The sequence below is a fragment of the Rhinoderma darwinii genome, chromosome 5 (assembly GCF_050947455.1).
Source record: "Rhinoderma darwinii isolate aRhiDar2 chromosome 5, aRhiDar2.hap1, whole genome shotgun sequence".
In the NCBI taxonomy this organism is placed as follows: domain Eukaryota; kingdom Metazoa; phylum Chordata; class Amphibia; order Anura; family Rhinodermatidae; genus Rhinoderma; species Rhinoderma darwinii.
In genome coordinates this window covers 209,037,923-209,058,481 of record NC_134691.1, presented here as the reverse complement: position 1 = coordinate 209,058,481, position 20,559 = coordinate 209,037,923, and the positions used below count along the sequence as shown (strand labels likewise).

Sequence of the window (20,559 nt, the reverse complement as noted above, 5' to 3'; positions counted from 1 at the left end):
CGGATTGGTGCTACTTTATGGGATTGGTTCTACAAGAATGGCATATGTTTGACAAAAAAGTATATGGTGGTTTACTTTCTCTAGTAGTAATGTATTGTTTTGTACTTTAAAGGCTGTAAACCTTTGCACACTTTTTTTAAATAAAACAAATATGAGGATTTTTAACAACTTTGTAATTGGTTTTTTATTAACCCCTTGGTGACTGCTTGCTGTCTCTTAGCGTTGCTGAGCGCTCATCCTCTAAGCAGGAGCTGTAACTTACAGCTCCTGAACTTAGAGCAGCCCGCTGAATACAGCTGGGATCAGAATAAACTCCAACCTCAACTGTTTAACCCTTTGATCGCCACATTGCATGACCACGGCACGATGACCCTCTTCGATCGTTTCACCAGAAACCCGGTGATACGACCGGAGACTGGGGAACGCTCTGCAGTCAGCCCTGGGTACCTAGAAAGGACCCCAGGGCCCACTATGTGTTGCCCTAACAGCAGTCTGTGTCATAGTGACACAGTATAAGGCTGGGTTCACACGTGGCGGAATTTCACTTAAATTCCGCTGCGGACACTCCGCAGCGTTAATCCGCAGCGGAGCCGTTTCTGCATTGACTTCCACTTCTATTTAGAAGTGTTCGTTTAGACGATGCGTAACATTCCGCTGCGGAGCATAGGCTGCGGAGCGGAATTTGGTGTCCGCAGCATGCTCTGTCTGTTGCGGAGCAGTGGCGGACTCATGGCGGAATTTCTCCATTGACTTCAATGGAGATTCTAAGTTCCGCAATGAAGTCCGCAGCTGTCATGCACATGTTATGTGTGCTGCGGATGCGTCTTGCTTTTTTAACATGACATTTCTTCATTCTGGCTGGACCTATGTATTTCTAGGTCTACAGCCAGACTGAGGAAGTCAATGGGGCTCCCGTAATGACGGGAGCGTTGCTAGGAGACGTCTGTAAATAGTCACTGTCCAGGGTGCTGAAAGAGTTAAGCGATCGGCAGTAACTGTTTCTGCACCCGGGACAGTGACTACCGATCACAATATACAGCAACCTGTAAAAAAATATAAGTTCATACTTACCGAGAACTCCCTGCTTCTGTCTCCAGTCCGGCCTCCCAGGATGACGTTTCAGTCTAAGTGACGGCTGCAGCCAAGCACAGGCTGCAGCGGTCACATGGACTGGCGCGTCATCCAGGGAGGTCGGGCTGGATGCCGAAAGAGGGACGCGTCACCAAGACAACGGCCGGTAAGTATTAAATTCGTTTACTTTCACTAGGGAAAGTGCTGTCCCTTCTCTCTATCCTGCACTGATGGGGAGAAGGGAAGCACTTTTCCCGCAGTCCGCAGCAGCTAGTCCGCATCAATTTACTGCACATTTTGTGCAGATCCGCAGCAGAATCTGCAACGCAGATTCTGTGCGGCATTGATGCGGACAGTTGCGGAGGAAATCCGCCACGTGTGGTCATGCCCTAATGGATTAGCTTACAGGAGAATGCTAATACATTATAAGTAAAAAATAAAGTTATCCCTTCATGAGATTAAAACAAATTTTAATTAAAAAAAAGAAAAAAAACATTATTTAGCATAAAATACATTTTATTTCCCATACGTTAAATAAAAAAACAAATGTACACATATTCGGTATCTTCACGACTGTAATAACAGGACCTATTCATTCAGGTTATTTATCATGAAACCTGAACGGGATAAAAAATAAACACCAAAAATGCTGAAAATCGCTTTTTCCTAATTCATGCTCCAAAAATAAATTATAAAACTTCCACATAAAAAAAAATTCTCCCACATAAAACAAGGTCTCATACAGTCACATCAAGTAAAAAATAACAAAGTTATGGTTGCTGAAAGACAGAAAGGCAAAAGTGAAAAGATGCAGCTGGTCATTCAGGTCATTTCAGGCCCGGTCATTAGGGATTAATATAATGTTTTACTTTTTGAGATACCACTTCTATGTACTCTGAATACATAAAGAATGTATCTTGCGTTTAAAGAGGCTCTGTCACCACATTATATTGTGCCCTATCTCCTACATAAGGAGATGGGCGCTATAATGTAGGTGACAGCAGTGCTTTTTATTTAGAAAAACTATTTTTACCACTTTATGAGCGATTTTTACCTTTATGCTAATTCGTTTCTTAAACTGTCACCTACATTACAGCGCCGATCTCCTTATGATAGGGCACTTATAATGTGGTGACAGAGCCTCTTTAAAGCCGAATCAGTCAGAACTTAGATGTTATCAATAACAAGTGGATCCTGCGTGTCAGAGACACGCATGACCCACCGTTACGAAATCAGTCAGTCCCGCTGACGTGACGGATTCGGCTGTGACAGCATGATACAGCTTCTATGTATTCAGGATACATAGAAGCTGTATCTCAAAAATGAAAACATTTTTGAAGTTGTTTAAAATCCCATAATATGTTTCATTAAAAAAACCAAAAAAAGTGGGCCAGTTTTTACATAGCCATCAGATGCTATTTAATCCTTTTGTATCCTTTTTTTTTTTTTTTAAACTGTATGTGTTACGTGTTTATACACATTTTTCACTTGGGTGTCTGACAACCAGCACATGACCTGCATCTAAATAATGAATCTGTCAGCTGGCCTGTGCTGCCCTATCTGGGAGATGCGAAGCACAGTGAGTTAATATATATTTATGTAGGATTTGGGTGTAAAATACAATTTAAAGAGGCTTTCCAACCATAAAAAGGTATGTCATATGTCTAGGATATGGCAGCACTTGAATAGAGCTATATACTCACGCTTGCTTCTATGTCCCACCCCCACCTGGCTCTAACTGTCCCTGGTACTAATGAGTTAATACAATAAGTGGCTGTAGGGAAAGAGAAAGGGCAAAGGGTAGGTTGTAGTTGCAGCTGTACGGCAGTGAAGGGGTTAATTTGTTTTACTGCAGATGGTAGTGAAAGGGTTAACTTTCTTATCTGCTGAGTGTAGGGTTAATACAGCTTCTGCTGTATATTGTGTGCAGGTTTGGGATAGGTGGGGGTTGACGTGCAAGCTAGGGGAGGTTGTTGTACAGGGGAAGTAGTGGTTAAAAAGCTTGTTGCCCAGGGAAGAGAGAGGTGGGGGAAACTTAGGCTATCGTGTTGGTGGCGGAGAGCTGTGTGTCGGAGGGAGCAGGAGGTCCTTCGTTGGTGGTGGGAGCAGGAACAAAGAGAGAAGAGTAGGACTCTGGATTATATAAACCCTCTGTCCACTGTTTATGCCCCCCCACCCCGAGTGCAGGAGGCAAGAGAAGCAAAGGAAATCTTCTGCTCCTCCCAGGTTGTAAACAAGACCATGCAGCCTGCTGGAGCCAACTCTTACTTCATCACATGGGGAATTTTCTTATGGGCATATGTGTGAATACTGCATTATTGGGGCAGAGAGAGCAGAATGGGGAGCATTTCTAGCACCACGGAGCGTCATAGGAAAGGAGGGAGGAAGAGGAATGCTGTCTGAGAAGGGGATTGTGGTCTGCACTGAACAGCCCAAGTGATTGCTGAGCAAGGAAGCCCACTTTCCCTGGTTAGCCGAAGAACAGACCCTAAGGAGTAATCTGTCCCCGCCCTTTACGATTTCAAAGATCTGTCTCAGTATTTCTCCTCTCCTTTATCTGTGTTGATGGTTGGAGGCGGTGAAGATATATTCATTGTTGCAAATTCAGGCCCCAGAACACCTTTTTGGGGCTCTGGTGAGGGTTCTCCTTGCTGAGGTTTGTGCATCAACTTGGCACCTTTGCAAACACCTCTCTCAGGTTCTTGCTTCTTTGGGTTCCCTGAATAAATGCAACCTGCACTTACTCAAGAGAATCCAGAAAGCAATGGACTCCGTTCATAACAGATTTATTGCAACTCTGTATGGTCTCAGTACTGTGCCTTTTATGTTTAATTTTCACCACCTTTTCAACAACAAACACTTAAAGGCCTAGTTCACACTGAGTTTTTTGGTGATGTTTTTGACGCGGAAACAGCCAAAATTGCCTCCCATTGATTTCAAATGCTCGTGGGGAAAAAAGCGACATGCTTTTTCTTCAGCGGTTTCCATATGACCTCCCATTGACATGAATGTGAGGCAGAGAAAGCGGTTTTCGCAGCGTTTTTGCCCGAGGCGCTCAATAGCCGTGGCCGAAAAACGCAGCAAGAAACGCGGCAAAGAGTGCAGGCAGATCAAAATTCCTTTACTCAGTGTGAACACACCCCAAAGAATTATAATATACACTAAAAACATTGATCCAACCAAAGATGTGTATAAACAAATATAAAAAGTATAAATTTGCATGTTTCCAATAGACTTCACTTATGCAAAAACTACCTCATAATTTGTAGTCCTAGATTCACTACAAACCTATTGACCAAAAGTTGGTTTTCTCACACGTATTTGGAATATCTAAAAAACCTTATGCTTAGTAACCCATAACATTTGGTAGTTCTTTTTACAAATGTTAGTAAGTCCTCGGCTTGTTTGAACTTCACCATTTCCAAAACATTTAGTTTTTTTAAAACAAAATCCAATCAAAACTGATATTACCGAAATGCATAAAATGAGTGCATCAAGTACACTCTATGTGCGCTCACTAGGAACATATCTTCAGTCTATTCAATAAGGAAGGAAGGGTTTATTTTTATACATTAGGATGTGTGTGGCATGTGAGGTCTTTGTTAGGAAAAGAGCAAAAGGAGACTCCCGGTCCCACTTTCCTCTTCCTACCACCTCTCTCTCACTTGTCGCCACCCAATTTGAACTGGCCTTCCGCAACCCCCCATTTCTCCTCAATTCTTATCAGCTTTTCAACATAGCACTGGAACCAACTAAATGTCTTAAGATATAACAATAAAGACAAACCTATAACAGACAAGTGCCCATTCACTTCACATCAAACACTCTTGGGAAACCGTTTCGTGTCCATTAACCCCCCAAAAAAATATGCTCTAGAGCTCCAGACTGTAGAAAAATCATAAAAGTCTGAATAATTCAAAATTAAATGAAAGATTATCTAAATTTAAGTGGTTCTAGTCCAAATTATCAGTACAGCAAAGTTATGCTATCTATTGTATTATGATATCACATATGCCTCTGGATAGCCAGGGTGGTCTTTTTAAAACAAGCAGAAAAATAGTGACATTCCCCACATAATTAGGCAGAAGTCTATTATGCACTGCTGTAAAATAACTCCATTAGGAAAAAAAACTTCAAAATCAACAAATGTGTACACCATACAGAATATGAAAGTGAGCTCAATAAAATACCACATGGATTTCCTTTTACTTTGGCCTCATGCACACGAACGTATTTTTGTCCTCCCGTAAATACGGGTCCTTGGTCACACGTATTCGACCCGTATTGCACCAGTATTTACGGACCCGGTGTCACCAGTATTCCACCCGTATTTACGGGCACGTTTTCGCTGCAAAATTGCACTGCAGTAATCGGCAGCCCTTCTCTCTATCAGTGCAGGATAGAGAGAGGGGACAGCAAAGTAAAATAAATTCATACTTACCCGGCCGTTGTCTTGGTGACGCGTCCCTCTTTCGACATCCAGCCCGACCTCCCTGGATGACGCGACAGTCCATGTGACCGCTGCAGCCTGTGATTGGCCTGTGATTGGCTGCAGCGGTCACATGGGCTGAAACGTCATCCCGGGAGGCCGGACTGGAGGAAGAAGCAGGGAGTTCTCGGTAAGTATGAACGTCTTTCTTTTTTTACAGGTTGATCTATATTGTGATCGGTAGTCACTGTCCAGTGTGCTGAAAGAGTTACTGCCGATCGTTTAACTCTTTCAGCACCCTCGACAGTGACTATTTACTGACGTCACCTAGCAACGCTCCCGTAATTACGGGTGCACACACGTAGTTACCTGTAATTACGGGAGCCCCATAGACTTATATGGGCCTGCCCATGCCATAATTACGGCCTGAAACAGGACATATATTTCAACGCCACGGGCACCTTCCCGTAAGCATACGGGGAGTTACCCGTGGCCAATAGAAGTCCATGGGCCCGTAAAAACGTTGCCGTAATTACGGGCGTTTTTACGTTCGTGTGCATGGGGCCTTTGACCCAATTTTAAAGGATATCCATTACAACGCATGTAATGCACGAATAATAAAACATAGTTCCCCATCAAACACTCATGAGAAACTTATACCTGCATACATTTTATTCATTCTTCTCTTACACGCCTCATTCATGATGCATGTATACTATGTTTATATTTGAATACCCTCTCAGTGAACAGCACTTTATATCATTAGATAAACATCTAGGAATGTCTACATGTCAATTTATATAATTAGATAACAATCTATGAATGTTACTATGTACTAAAATAACAAACATTCCTTTCCATCTGAGTACATATATAAAGGCTGGTTGAGAACAGCGAGAACAAAAAGGCACTACATAGAGTAAGTACATCAGATTAGCAATGGCTTTCTCTGTTAGGTATAGTAAAAGGAGGCTCACCTTTAGGGGTTGTGCATGGATATTGCAGAGCCAGTTGTTTAGTCAGGTGCCGACCTCGCCGGGAAGTGAATGCAGGTAGATAAAAACAATGTGAACCAGGTGGGATCCACTGTGAAAAAGAGACCCCATCCAGGCGCAATACTTCCATCAGAATAAATAAACAGAGCAGGGAGCTCCCTGCTCCCAGGTACCAGAGGTCTCGCTCGTTTAACCCGTCAGATGCGGGGCTCAATAATGAGCGCCGCATCTGAGTGGTTTTGGAGGAAGGGAGGGAGCTCCCTCTCTCACCCTACCGGCAACCTGCGTGTGATCGCAGGTTGTCAGTGTTTTCTATGGCAGCCGGGGGCCTAACAAAGGCACACAGGTCTGCCCCAGTTAATGCCAGAGGCATGGCCTAGCAGATGCCTGTCCGTTTTACATGGACAGGCAGTAATACACTGCAATACAGAAGTATTGCAGTGTATTATAATAGTGATTGGACGATCACATAGTGAAGTCCCCTAGTGGGACTGGTAAAAAAGAAAAGTTTAATAAAGTTAATAAATAAAAAAGTGGAAAAAAAAATGGAAAAACCCACTTTTTCATCCTTACAAACTGCTTTACGATTAAAAAAAAAAAAGTTACGTATATTTGGTATCGCCGCGTCCGTAACGACCCAAACTATTAAGTTATTTCGTTATTTAACCCGCACGGCGAATACCGTAAAAAATAATGCTGTTTTCTGTGAATACTGCCATAAAAATAAATTTAGGATTTTTTCAATGTAAAACACATTAACCCGTTAGCTGGACTATAAGCGAGTGTCATAATGTCCCTTACACTAAAGATTTACAATAGATGACAATATACATTGAGGAACACAAATTACTCTATAATCCAGCTCACTAGTAATAACCTTTATCTATCTTTGGCTTTGGTACCCTGCTAGTGAACAAATACGTGAACATTTCCTTTCTTTCCTTTTTACACTTTACGGTAGCTCTCCCTACACTGGATGACTGCTTCATCTCGCTATTAGAACCCACCAGTTCTAACAGATCTTTACCATTTTCAGTTAAACTCATGGTTCTGAAACTAGCATACGTAGGTTTTTTTGTTAACAAAATATTTTTGCACATTGTCTTGCTGCGTTATACAGACCCACTCTACATCTGTAGCATCTTTAAAATCGAAAAAAAACAAACTGTTACATCATCATAGATGCACAAGTGAATCAACACCTGCTCCAAAAAAGCAGAAGATTATTCTAGATGATAAATTTGAATCCGAACCCGAGTGTTTCCACAACCTTTTCAGACCTTTAAGAAGGGGTCGCATCTTCACCTGTGTCTTAAGAAGATAATAGGAAATATTTTTCATCATTGGACCAATTATACAAATTTTTAAGAGCGATAAGAAGTGCGATGGTCATAGAAAAACATCAAAGAAAAAAACTGTTAAAAATTTAAATGTTTTCAGGACTGAGGTCAAGGAAGAAGAGTATTTTCTATCTATTTGGGCCATTGTTAGGCCTCCTGTTGCCATAGTAGCAGTCGCCAGCCTTGCCATCGCATGGCAGGCTGCAGATTTTCTACAAACCGCTAAGATGCAGCGATCGCATTGGATCGCTGCATTAGATCGCTGCATCGAAGGGGTTAATGGCAGGAATCCGAGCTAGCTCCGGTTCCTGCCGATACAGCGGGGTGTCCACTGCTGATGACACCGGCTCAGCTTCTGAGCCAGAAGCTGAGCCGGCACCATCTTGCCGATGGTACCAGAAGCCTTTTAGGCCCTGCCTGCCGAGCGCGGCATAGGAGGCTTCCGTTGCTGGCAGACCGGGAGGTAATTTTTAGGCCTCCGATCGCCTTTGCAGCCATCGGCAACCCAGCGATCACGTTGCTGGGGTGCCGGTGGCTAAAAACTCCTCACATGCTGCGATCTCGATTGAACGCAGCATGTGAGGGGTTAATCGGCCGGCTCGGAGGCTAGCTCCGGTCCTGGCTGTTACATCAGGGTAACATACAGCTGACACCCGGCAGTGATGGCGCTGCCTCAGCTCCTGAGCTAGCTCCATCTTCTTCACGTACAGTTACGTGGCAATGCGTTAAAACACCAGTTCCCATCACGTAACTGTACGTGATTTTGCGGGAAGGGGTTAAACTGGCCTTAAAAATGGTTAAAACCCAGTACCCTAAAAAGTTACTACTTTAAATAACGTCTTTGATTAGGATTTCTTAGACCATAATAAATTAGTTACTTATGTCATCTTCCATCCTGGGACCTAAATGTTAGGCCTTTCAAGAGCTCCCTTTGAAACCCTGTAGAAAGATCTTCGAAGATTACTTGCAAGACCGCTTTGTATCCTCTTCAAATTGCACGTTTCCTTCCTCCCGTCATTTTACAGCTTCACTTGTCTCGGGAAATTGTTCTTCTATTTTTCTTCCAACTGCTATCAAAATTAAAAGGACGTATAATTCCATACTCTGGATGAGCAGTTAAAAGATACTTAAACATTTCAAGACCTTGAAGAAGAAATCAAAATTTATATTTACAGTTTAAAGAGCAAATAAAGAAAAAAAAAAAAAGTTTAAAGAAACTACAAAAAACACTCTTTCCAGGGGTATAAAGAAAGCTATATCTGTAGCATTCCAGTCCCAGAGATTCTCCCCTCCAAGAAAGCGAAAAGCCAATTTTTCCAGGGCTATGTCCTTCTACTTTGCCGAGAACTAGTGCCTCTATCGGCCAGATTTTCAGAGCTGCTTCCGGGTCTAGGTCACATTCTTTATTCAATTATTACAAATGTGATCTCCTTAGGGAGAAAAGTGCTACAAGCTGTAGTATTTACTATTGGATTCCTAGAACTCAAACTACCAATTAGAAACAACTTGCAATTTTTTTTCTACTAAATACCACAACAGTTATGATAAATGATGATCCATAATAAGATTCTATAAGCAACTAGTAGGATGATTCATATAAGACACCATGTATTCAATATGGTGTCTCGCGTACATAAATAGCCAGAAATGGAGCTAATGTTTAACCTTGAAAAAGAGTACGTCTTCTCCAAAATGCAGCGTACTTGCTCAAGTCCAGCAACATCTAAGAAAAGTCAAGCGACTGTTCCTCTCTTACATGGGGACTGCAAACCTTATGCTAATGATTTTCAACAGTTAACATTTGGCTTAATGTGTGCTATTTGGCCAAAACAGACTTTAAGGAGGACTTTTAAGGTTCACACAGGGCGGATACGCTGCATAAAAGTGCACCGCATACTCCGCCTGAAAAACCGCACCGGCCTTATGGATTTAAATCTGCAGCGTAATACAGTTACAGCAGAATGGATGAGATTTTAACAAATGTCATCCACTCTGCTGCTACTGTATTACTCTCCAGATTTTTCGAAATGAAATCCATTCTGGAAAACCTGCAGTGTTTATGCTAGATGTGGACATGCCTTAACCCGTTAGTGACCGCCAATACGCCTTTTAACGGCGGCCACTAACGGGCTTTATTCTGATGCATATGCCTTTTTACGGCACTGCATCAGGATAAAGTAAACAGAGCAGGGAGTGTCAAATCTTGGTGCTACTTTATGGGATTGGTTCTACAAGAATGGCATATGTTTGACAAAAAAGTATATGGTGGTTTACTTTCTCTAGTAGTAATGTATTGTTTTGTACTTTAAAGGCTGTAAACCTTTGCACACTTTTTTTAAATAAAACAAATATGAGGATTTTTAACAACTTTGTAATTGTTTTTTTATTAACCCCTTGGTGACTGCTTGCTAGAGGCAGCTGAGGGCTGGGAGCGTCCCTGCTCTGCCGGGTGAGATCGATATTAGTATCGATCTCACCCGTTTAACCCTTCAGATGCGGTGCGCAATAGCGTGCACCGCATCTGAGTGGTTTTGGAGAGAGGGAGCCCTCCCTCTCTCTCCCACCGACACCCGGCGATACGATCGCCGAGTGTCTGTGTCTCTAATGGCAGCCGGTGGCCTAATAAAGGCCCCCAGGTCTGCCTGGAGCGACTGCCTGCTAGATCATGCCGGAGGCATGACCTAGCAGATGCCTGTCCGTTTTAAACAAAAGTATTGCAGTGTATTACAATAGCGATCGGAGAATCGCATATTATTGTCCCCTAGTGGGACTAGTAAAAAAGTAAAAAAAAAGTTTAATAAAGTTAATGAAAAAAAAATATGAAAAAAAAATGAAAAACCCAGCTTTTCCCCTTACAAACTGCTTTACTATTAAAAAACCAAAATAAAGTAAAAAAGTTACACATATTTGGTATCGCCACGTCCGTAACGACCCCGACTATAAATCTATTACATTATTTAACCCGCACGGTGAACGCTGTAAAATATGTAATTAAAAATTATGGAAAAATTGCTGTTTTCTGTGAATCCTGACTTTAAAAAAATGTTATAAAAAGTGATCAAAAAGTCGCATCTACTCAAAAATGGTACCAATAAAAACTACAAGTCTTCCCGCAAAAAAAAGCCCTCATACAACAGCATCGGTGAAAAAATGAAAACGTTACGACTCTTCAAATATGGAGACACAAAAACAAATAATTTAGAAAAAAAAGCGTTTTTACTGTGTAAAAGTAGTAAAACATACAAAAACTATACAAATTTGGTATCGTTGCAATCGTAACAACCCGCTGAATAAAGTTATGGTGTTATTTATATCACACGGTAAACGCCGTTGATTTAAGACGCGAAAAAGAGTGGCGAAATTTCACGTTTTTTTCTATTCCCCCCCCCAAAAAAAAGTTAATAAAAGTTAATCAATAAATATGTCCCCGAAAATGGTGCTATTAAAAAGTACAACTTGTCCCGCAAAAAACAAGACCTTATACAGCTATGTCAACGCAAAAATAAAAGAGTTATAGCTCTTGGAATGCGACGATGGAAAAACGTAAAAAATGGCTTGGTCATTAAGGTCTAAAATAGGCTGGTCATTAAGGGGTTAATAGCGAAATCTGCTCTTATTTAGTATTATTTATTGTTTTATATAGTAATTAAACGTGACTTCTTTTGGTAATTTATTTTACTTCTTTTATAATATTTTACAATTAATCAACATGTCTTTTAAGCAATGTCAGGTAGGATATATAATCGTACCTTTAATCGTAACATAAGTCAATGGCCCACATTTACTTAACCGTTTATGCAAGAAACTTTGCACAAAGACCATCTTTTTATTTGCGCTGGAAAATGGGAAAATTTGTCATGAATTTGCACCAAAGATTACCCTCTGCAATGGCATACTAACTAAGCATAACAGCTGACCATAAACATATAGCCATTTGCTGCTACATGTACATAGATGAGAGCTAATTATTAACCCATTACCACTGCTGCCAGTTTTGACCTTCCTGACAGAGACCCTTTATTCAAATCTTACGTGTATCTCTGTCGCAATAACTTTTGAAATGCTTTTACTTATGCAAACTATTCTTAAATTGTTTTCTTGTGATACATTGTACTTTTAGGTTAGTGGTACATTTTGGTCGATACATTTTATTTGGGAAAAATTAGCATATTTCTAAATTTGATTTTATCAGCTTGTAAAACTGGTAATACCACACAAAATGTAGTTACAAAGTAACATTTAACATGTCTTCCTTATGTTGGCAGAATTTATTTAGCATCCTTTTATTTTTCTAGGAAGTGAGAAGGCTTATAACTTATGCAGCAATTTATCACATTTATAAGAAAATTTCCAAAACCTATTTTTAGGGACCAATTTAGTTATGAAGTGACTTTAAAAGGCTATATATTAAAACAAAAATTACCATATTTTAAAAATTGCACCCCTCAAAGGATTCAAAGCCACATTTAGAAAGTTGTTTTTTTTTATCCCTTTAGGTGTTTTACAGGATTTAAATGGACACTAACTAATCGTTCACATGATATAGATCAAGTTGAATTTACTTAGACCCCATGTACACGGCCGTAATTTTGATCCGCAATTACGGACCGTAACAGCGGATCAAAGTATGGACACATTCATGTCTATTGCTCATGGGCATTCTCCCGTGATTACGGGTACGGCCGTGTGCAGGGAACCTTACTGTTAGGTCTCATGCACACGACGGTGATGTTTTTTTACTGTCTGCAAATACGGATCATAGTGCATCTGTATATACCAATTCTCAACAACAACAAAAAAGGGAGGCTTCAGCTACTATGGGGAGTTCGTGGCGTAATATCGGACCTGAATAGGACATGTTCTATAATTTGCGGATCGTTTCTACGGCACGGACACACATCCGTAAATATACGGAAAGGTGTCTGTGGCCCATAGAAATGAATGGGTCCGCGCAATTTTATCCGTAATTACGGCTGAAAACTACAGTCGTGCGCATGAGGTCTCAATGTAGTAGTTGTATTCTTGCAAATTCTGTGTGAAGTTACTGCCAGGTGTCTCTCTTCCTGTAACCTGCTTTCTATCCCCTGTTGTCCAGCAAAGTCCATCCCCGGTTAAAGAACAGAATTGAGGGGCTGCAGAATGTGTGTGTGTGGGGGGGGGGGGGGGTTGTCTCTTCACTGCCTATTCATACAAGTCTATGAGGGGTAGCAGGGGAGAAAGTCGGAACAGGGTGAGAAAGAGACAGGCTTCTGGAAAGATTTCTATGTCACCCCAGTGCTGGATTCTCCGTTACACTGCTTATTATTGCTGTATAATGTCCTCCATTCTGCTGCAGTTACTATATATATGTGATAGAGATAGGAGAGCAGGATTCTTCTTTCCTCTGTGTTCAGTGTAGAAGACATGATAGCCGTTGTCTCTGAGCTACTGGGCGGAGACTAACTGAGAATTAGAGAGAGAGCCTGCAGGGAAAAACCTCTACAAAAAAAAAAACCTCTTGAAACTTAGGTGGTGTTCCCTTCCCGCCTACACATTGGAATAGCACGTAAGCGTTATTCATGGCAATCTGTACAATGCCTACGGCCAGATTTCTGTACCATGGGAAATTGTGGTATGGTACAAAATATGCTCCAGTATTGTCTAATCTTTGGCTTCTTCACTATCCCTAAATGCAACACAAGGCCCCAAAACGTCATCATCTACACCTGTGGGTTCTATTAAATGATGATTTAAATGAATAAATTAGTTTGGGCCATCATTTTGGATCATAGTGTTACGAGAGTCATAACCTTTTTTTATTTTTCTGTTGATGGAGCTGTGTGAGTGCTTGTGTTTTTGCTGTACGAGCTGATCACTTTTTGTTATTTTGTTTTAACTGCATTTTCTATGCGAGATTAACAATATGATATTTTTATAGTTCAGGTTCCTACGAACATGGCGATACAAAATTATGTATAGTATTTTTATTTTTTTTACTTAAAGGACTTGATCAGGGAAAAATGTGGATTTTTTTTTGTATTTATTGAAACATTTTTTTATTTTTCTAGAACTTGATTTGTAACTTTTTTTACTATTTTTTTTACTTGACCAACAACAAGCTGCGACGTACTATAACAACGCAGAGCAGGAAGGGATTAAAAAAAAGGTGATATATTCCATTTACCTTTTTGTAAATTCAGGGTTTTGTACAAGAAAAAAATAATTATTATTGCTCTAATAATGAAGATAAATGCGGTATGCTCACATCCAAATGAAGATGGTGGGCTATACCTATTTAACAAAATCCAGTACTACCTTTTATCCATGGCTGTGGTATTAAACACTTAACTAACATGCATGTTTATCCTAGATTATAAAGACCCTGATTGTTGCACTCCTGCTGGCTGGTGTTGTCCCTCTCCTTCTTGGTCTTCTATTTGAATTGGTTATTGTTGCACCTCTACGGGTTCCTTTGGATCAGACGCCACTTTTTTACCCATGGCAGGTAAGGAGAAAAAAAATGTTCTTGAAAGTACTGAAGCCTTTAAGTTTTCATTCCATCCATTTATCTATGCTTTTCTGTTCCTGTGCAGACTGATGACTGCTCTTCATATTTTACTGTGTGTGTGTGTGTGTGTGTGTGTGTGTGTGTGTGTGTGTGTGTGTGTGTGTGTGTGTGTGTGTGCGCGCCGCTTCTTCAAAACAGCTGATAAGCGGCTATGAAGTATCAGCGGTGCCCGTGCGCACTCCACTCTGACACGCGCACAGGAAAATTCTTAAAGGGGTCGTCCAGGAAAACATGGCGCAGCACCTGTCCTCGGGTCGTGTGTGGTATTACAGCTCTGTCCTATTCACTTCAATGGAGGTGAACTGCAATACCAGACACAACCTGAGGACAGGAGCGGCGCTGTGTCTCCAATCCGGACACCCCTTCTGTCCTGAGATGACCCGACGGGGGAGGCGGGTGTCAGAGCCACCCACCGCCATCACTGCAGACAGAACCACACAACTACGGCATGAGGGTAGGGTATGTCCTGAGTGCACTGTCTCTTGTTATGGACAGATTTAGTCACATGAGCCCCGTCTGCATCAGAACCGCTAACCTAGGTCCGATCACATGACAGAGGGGGGATCACCACAAACCATGTGCACCCTCAGCCCGTCCATCCAGCCCTTTCCTGGTTATATCTGCTTCTGGGAAAACTGGGTGACCAACATTACCCCTCCTACTGGAGTGTGTTTGGGGATGTGACTAATGAACCTCTCACACTCCAGTAGGAGGGGTAATGGTGGTCACCAAGCTTTCCCAGATCCCTGAACGGTAAATCTCTCTAGTTGTGCTGAGACTGTTTGGGGATGTGACTAATGAACCGCTCAGTCTCAGCACAACTAGAGAGATATATCGTTCAGGGGTCTGGGAAAGCTGGGTACCACACTAACAGCGGGCATATTGTTTATCACCCAGCTTTCCCAGGACAGTTACATAATGTGTCCTTTATACAGAGTCCTGCACGACTATAGGGGGCCCCGTCGGGTGGGGGTGGCCGTCGCGGGGGGGGGCTGTATGGGGTCACGAGAACGGCGGTCTGTGAGAGAAGAGGGACAGACAGAGACACACACCTTACCTGCAGTGCAGCTGGTCTTCATGATGGCGCCAGCTATCTCCCTGCAAACAGCTGCTCTGCTGTGTGACTCTGACCTGAGTCTGCGCAGTACAGAGCCAGAGAGCAGAAGCAATGGAACGGCTCCTGTTCATTGACTCCTATGCACTGTAGCTGCCGTATTCCATCTCTGTATGTGTCGTTAATCGACACACACAGAGATGAAAAAAAAAAATGGCAGCCCCCATAGAGAAGTAAAAGAAAGAAAAAAATAAAAAGTACAGCACAAAAACACAAATAAATAAAATTTATTTTAATGACATACTAAAAGCAATATTATATATTAAAAAAAAAATTGCGACACCTTGCCTTTAAAATCATTTAAAATAGCAGACCCATGCTAAAAATTACTTCTAAAGGGGGAAATAAATCCAAATAGACGGGTAATAAATATCAGAAAATGTGGAAATATGCAGCGTGGAATCCTAGGAGAGGAAAGGGGGACTGAAAAGCCCAACGCAGTTTCCGTAATTCATGGTTGGAAATCACACCCTTCAGCCACAACACAGAGCAGTAGAACGGAGTTTAGGGGGCCCCATTCTAGAGATAGGTGCCGGTCCCAGAGGATATGTCATAAAGGTCTCTCATCTTTAACTTTAAAATGTTCTGTTAAATTTAATAAAATTTGTTAATAAAAAAAGTTTCTATTCCATTTACACCACATATATTTTCTTGTTCTTATACTATATACTGAAAATTATTATTTTTTGTCCTAAGGGAGCCATTTAACCTCCTAACGACCACATTAAAATTTAAAAAATCCTCCCAAAAATATAGTTGGCAGATAGCTCAGGACCAGGCACCATTAAGCAGTTTTTAGTACACGTTAGCTAACCCTTTCCCTCTGTAGCCATTTTTCGAATTTTCATTTAAGCTTTTTCCTCCCACAATCCAAAAACCATAACATTTATATTTTTCCGTTAAAGCAGTATGAGGGCTTGTTTTTTGCGGGGCTAGTTGTAGTTTTCACTGCACCATTTATTGTGCCATACAATGTATTGGTAAACGGGAAAAAAAAATATTTTTTGGGGTGGAATTGGAAAAAAAACAGCGATTCCTTAATTTTTGGGGGCTTTTGTTTTTACGGCGTTCACCACGTGTTATAAAACGGCATGTTAACATTATTCTTTGGGTCAATACGATTACGGCAATACCAAATTTATAGAGTTTTTTTACTAGATTTACATGGAAGAAACTAATTGTTAATAATAAAATGTGTGTTTAGTCGCCATATTCTGAGAGCCATAATTTCAAATGTCAAAAAGTCAATGATCGCCTTACGGACAAGAGTACCTGGATAGAAGATTTGACAGACACTTGGTGTGGCAGACACTTGGCGTGGCAGACTATGAACTTGTAGGGCTGGGCAATTATGACCTAAATCAAAATCACGATTAATTGAACATGTAATCTCGATTATGATTATTGAACAATTTAGACCGCACCCCTTTTTTGCATGACACACCCCTAATTGTGTGCTACTCAATCAAATTAATATTGATCTTCTGAGCCTGCTGTATACTACTGTATATAATATACACCCTGAGCCTGCTGTATACTACTAGAATACAGAAGGTTTAAAGCCAGGGAGGTATACATACAACATATATATAAGTATACAGCAGGCAGGCTCAGGGGGTCTATATTATATACAGTGATATACCACTCCACTAACACTTGGCTGAGGCATCTTAATGTTAGGTTCTACAGACTAGTGTGTTCTTATTCTTCGAGGATCTTCTAACCAGCTTCTTTTCAGCAAACGGAAAGTGAAAGTGACAGCACAGCTTCCGTTTCAGTCACCATTGATCTCAATGGTGACGGAAACATCGCTAATGGTTTCCGTTCGTCACCATTCCGGCAGGTTTTCGGACGTAGTCGACTGCGCTAATGGTGACGGAAACGGAAGCTGTCACTTTCACTTTCCGTTGCGGGGTTCACCCGACGGAAACCTCACACGGAACCCCGGAACGGAAGCGAACGGTGATGTGAACAGGCCCCAACACAAAAGTTTTGTGTTTTTTTAAGCTGGTTCACAAAAAAAATAATTCCAAATTCTACTGGACCAACTGCCTATTTAGAGAGCGGCAGGAGCGACATCATAAGGGACACACTAGGTGGATATGCTGAGTAAAACTCCACAGCTTATCCGCCCCCGGTAGCCGCAGGGAATTCCGCCAGCAAAACCGCACCAAATAGTGGCGCAGGTTTGGTGAGGCATGTCCGCTGCGGGAATCCTGCAGGGAAAAAAAAGTTTAGACTTGCCCCGGCCGTAGTTTAGGTGACGCATCTCTCTCTTCTGAACGTATCCCCGCCTCCTGGGATGACGCTGTAGACCATGTGACCGCTGCAGCAGTCACATGGGATGAAACGTCATGACAGGAGGCCGGGCTGTGCTAAGAATAGAGGATTGCGTCACCAGGACTACGGCCGGGGCAAGTCTAAACTTTTTTATAAATTTAAAAAAGTGCCTTTTTTTTTTTTTTCTCGTGTGCTTTTTGCGGCAGAACCGCAGCATTTCCGCAACAGAGGAGCGGCGATTCCACAGAATACATTGACATGCTGCGGCTTAAAAAGCCAAAAGCCACACTGCAGGTCCATTTTTTTTGCGGTGTGTGGATGAGATTTGTTCACATCTCATCCACTCTGCTACGACTGTAATACGCTGCGGATTTTCCACAATAAAATGTGTTGCATAAAATCCGCAGTGTTCCTGCCTAGTGTGTTCCTACCCTAAGGCCGGATTTACACGAGCGTGTGCTTTTTGTGTGCGCAAAAACGTGGCGTTTTGCGCATGCAAAAGGTCCATAACAGCTCCGTGTGTCAGCAGCGTATGGTGCGTGGCTGCGTGATTTTCGCGCAGCCGCCATCATTATGACACTCTGTTTGTATGTTTGTAGCACGTGGTGCTTTTCTGTTTTCATTCATAGTGTATACTGCTGCGGAAGTGCTGGGCGTGATTTTCACGCACCCATTGACTTCAATGGGTGCGTGATGCGCGAACAATGCACAAATACCGGACATGTCGTGAGTTTTACGCAGCGGACACACGGACACACGCTGCATGAAAATCACTGACAGTCTGAACGACCCCATAGAGTAACATAAGTCCGTGCGAGGCGCGTGAAAATCACGCGCGTTGCACGGATGTATTACACGTTCGTCTGAATAAGCCCTAACAATAAGGCCCAGTTCACAGAGTTTTTGGGCCTTGATATTGACTCGGACACTGCGTCAGAATCAGCACCAAACAACTTCCAAAACCGCCTCCCATTGATTTAATCTGAAATCAATGGGAGCCAGTCGCGGAAAAAAGAAAAAGCAGCACGTCCTTTCTTGCCGCGGTTCCGCCTCTGACCTCCCATCGAAATCAATGGGAGGCAGAAAATGCAATTTTCCCTGCGTTTTTTGTCTGCTGTCCTCAATCGCCGCGGGCAAAAAACGCGGCAAGATAGTGTGGGCAGGTCAAAATCTGCCTCAAAATTCGGTGCGCGGTTCCATGCGGTCGCGGGTGCGCATGCGCGGCAGTTTGCGGGTGAGCGCGATCGGTCGCACGGGCGGCAGTGTTTGACGGCCCCCATGACGACCCCCATGCTACCCAGGGCCGCCATCAGGGGGGGTATTATGGGTACTGATGTGAGAGGCCCGGCCAAACCTAATTGAAAGGGGGTCCCGCAGCTCACGACATTCTTTTGGTGAAAAAAACGGGCCCCATTGCAGGGGCCTGTTTTTTTTCTACCAAAGGCAAGTCGCGGCAGTTGCCGGGCCCCCCTTTCAATTAGGTTTGGCCGGGCCTCTCAAATCAGTACCCATAATACCCCCCCTGATGGCGGTCCTGGGTAGCATGATATAGTGCTGGACGGAGTACCGTTAACAGGCGGTGCCACGGTAGGGGGGCCCAGAAAATTTAGTTGTAGGGGGCCCTGAAATTCCTGATGGCGGCCCTGTACAAATATAACATTTGTTATGTTTAGTATTATTCAGTAATTATATTTTTGTTAAAATGCACTTGTTGGAAAAAGGAGTCTTACATGTGATTTTATTTTTCAGGACTGGGCCCTCGGTGTTTTGCATGCCAAGATCATTGCTGCTATAACTTTAATGGGTCCTCAATGGTGGTTGAAGGCTGTAATAGAACAGGTAAGAAAATACTTGTGAACTTGTGATATAAGTGGAGTTATAAAACCAGAGTTAAAAAGAGGAGTTAAAGCCCCAGTAAGTACTCTTCTTTTCTTCTACTTTGACAATTGTTCACTGTTTTGTTGTAACTGGGATAATGGATAGCAAGATTGGAGGTTTTCTTCAGTGCACAGTTTGCCATATGTATGCACGACTGGAGTTCCAGGGTGAATACCTCTGTGGCAGATGTGAGCATGTTGGTCACCTGGAAGCTCGCATTAGAGATCTGGAGGAGCAGAATGCAACACTGAGGAAGATGGACAATCTTGAGCTGAGCTTACTGCTTACGGAGCATGCAGTTAGTGGGGTAGAACTGGAGGGTGAAGACATGGGTGAGCAGGATCAGGTAAGTAGCTGGGTTAATGTAGTTAGGGGCAGTAGAAAGGGGTCCAAGAAAAGGAAGGCCAACCCTGTTTCTGACATTCCAAGCAAAATTGCCAAGTTGGGTGATGATGCGAGGGTGTCGGTCTCGGAAACGGCAGCCCTAATGGATACTGATCTCCCTAAGAGCCGGGAGAACAGCCCAGCTAGTAGTCAGCGGGATGGTAATGCAGGTAAGGCAAGACAATCCATAGTTGTAGGGGATTCTATAATCAGGAAGACGGATAGAATAATTTGTCGCCATGACCGCCTCAACCGAATGGTTTGCTGTCTCCCTGGTGCCAGGGTTCGGCATGTGGTGGAACGGGTGGACAAATTGCTCGGAGGGGCTGGTGATGATCCAGCTGTCGTGGTCCATGTGGGTACCAACGACAAAATAAATGGTAGGTGGAGGAGCCTTAAGAATAATTTTAAAGAACTAGGCTACAAGCTGAAGGGAAGGACCTCCAAGGTTGTATTCTCTGGAATACGGTCTGTGCCATGCGCATAACAGGAAAGACAGCGGGAGCTCAGGGAGTTAAATG

General features: G+C 42.5%; 1 protein-coding gene across 2 annotated transcripts in view; it reads left to right on the top strand.

Moving 5' to 3' along the window:
• MARCHF6 (membrane associated ring-CH-type finger 6) overlaps window positions 1–20,559 on the top strand; it is a 375,114-nt gene that overhangs the window by 312,939 nt on the left and 41,616 nt on the right. For both annotated transcript variants that reach the window (XM_075826906.1, XM_075826903.1), the window contains exons 22-23: window positions 14,185–14,319; window positions 19,526–19,615. In XM_075826906.1, the coding sequence (XP_075683021.1) occupies window positions 14,185–14,319; window positions 19,526–19,615 (225 nt within the window). The remainder of the gene's footprint in view (window positions 1–14,184; window positions 14,320–19,525; window positions 19,616–20,559) is intronic.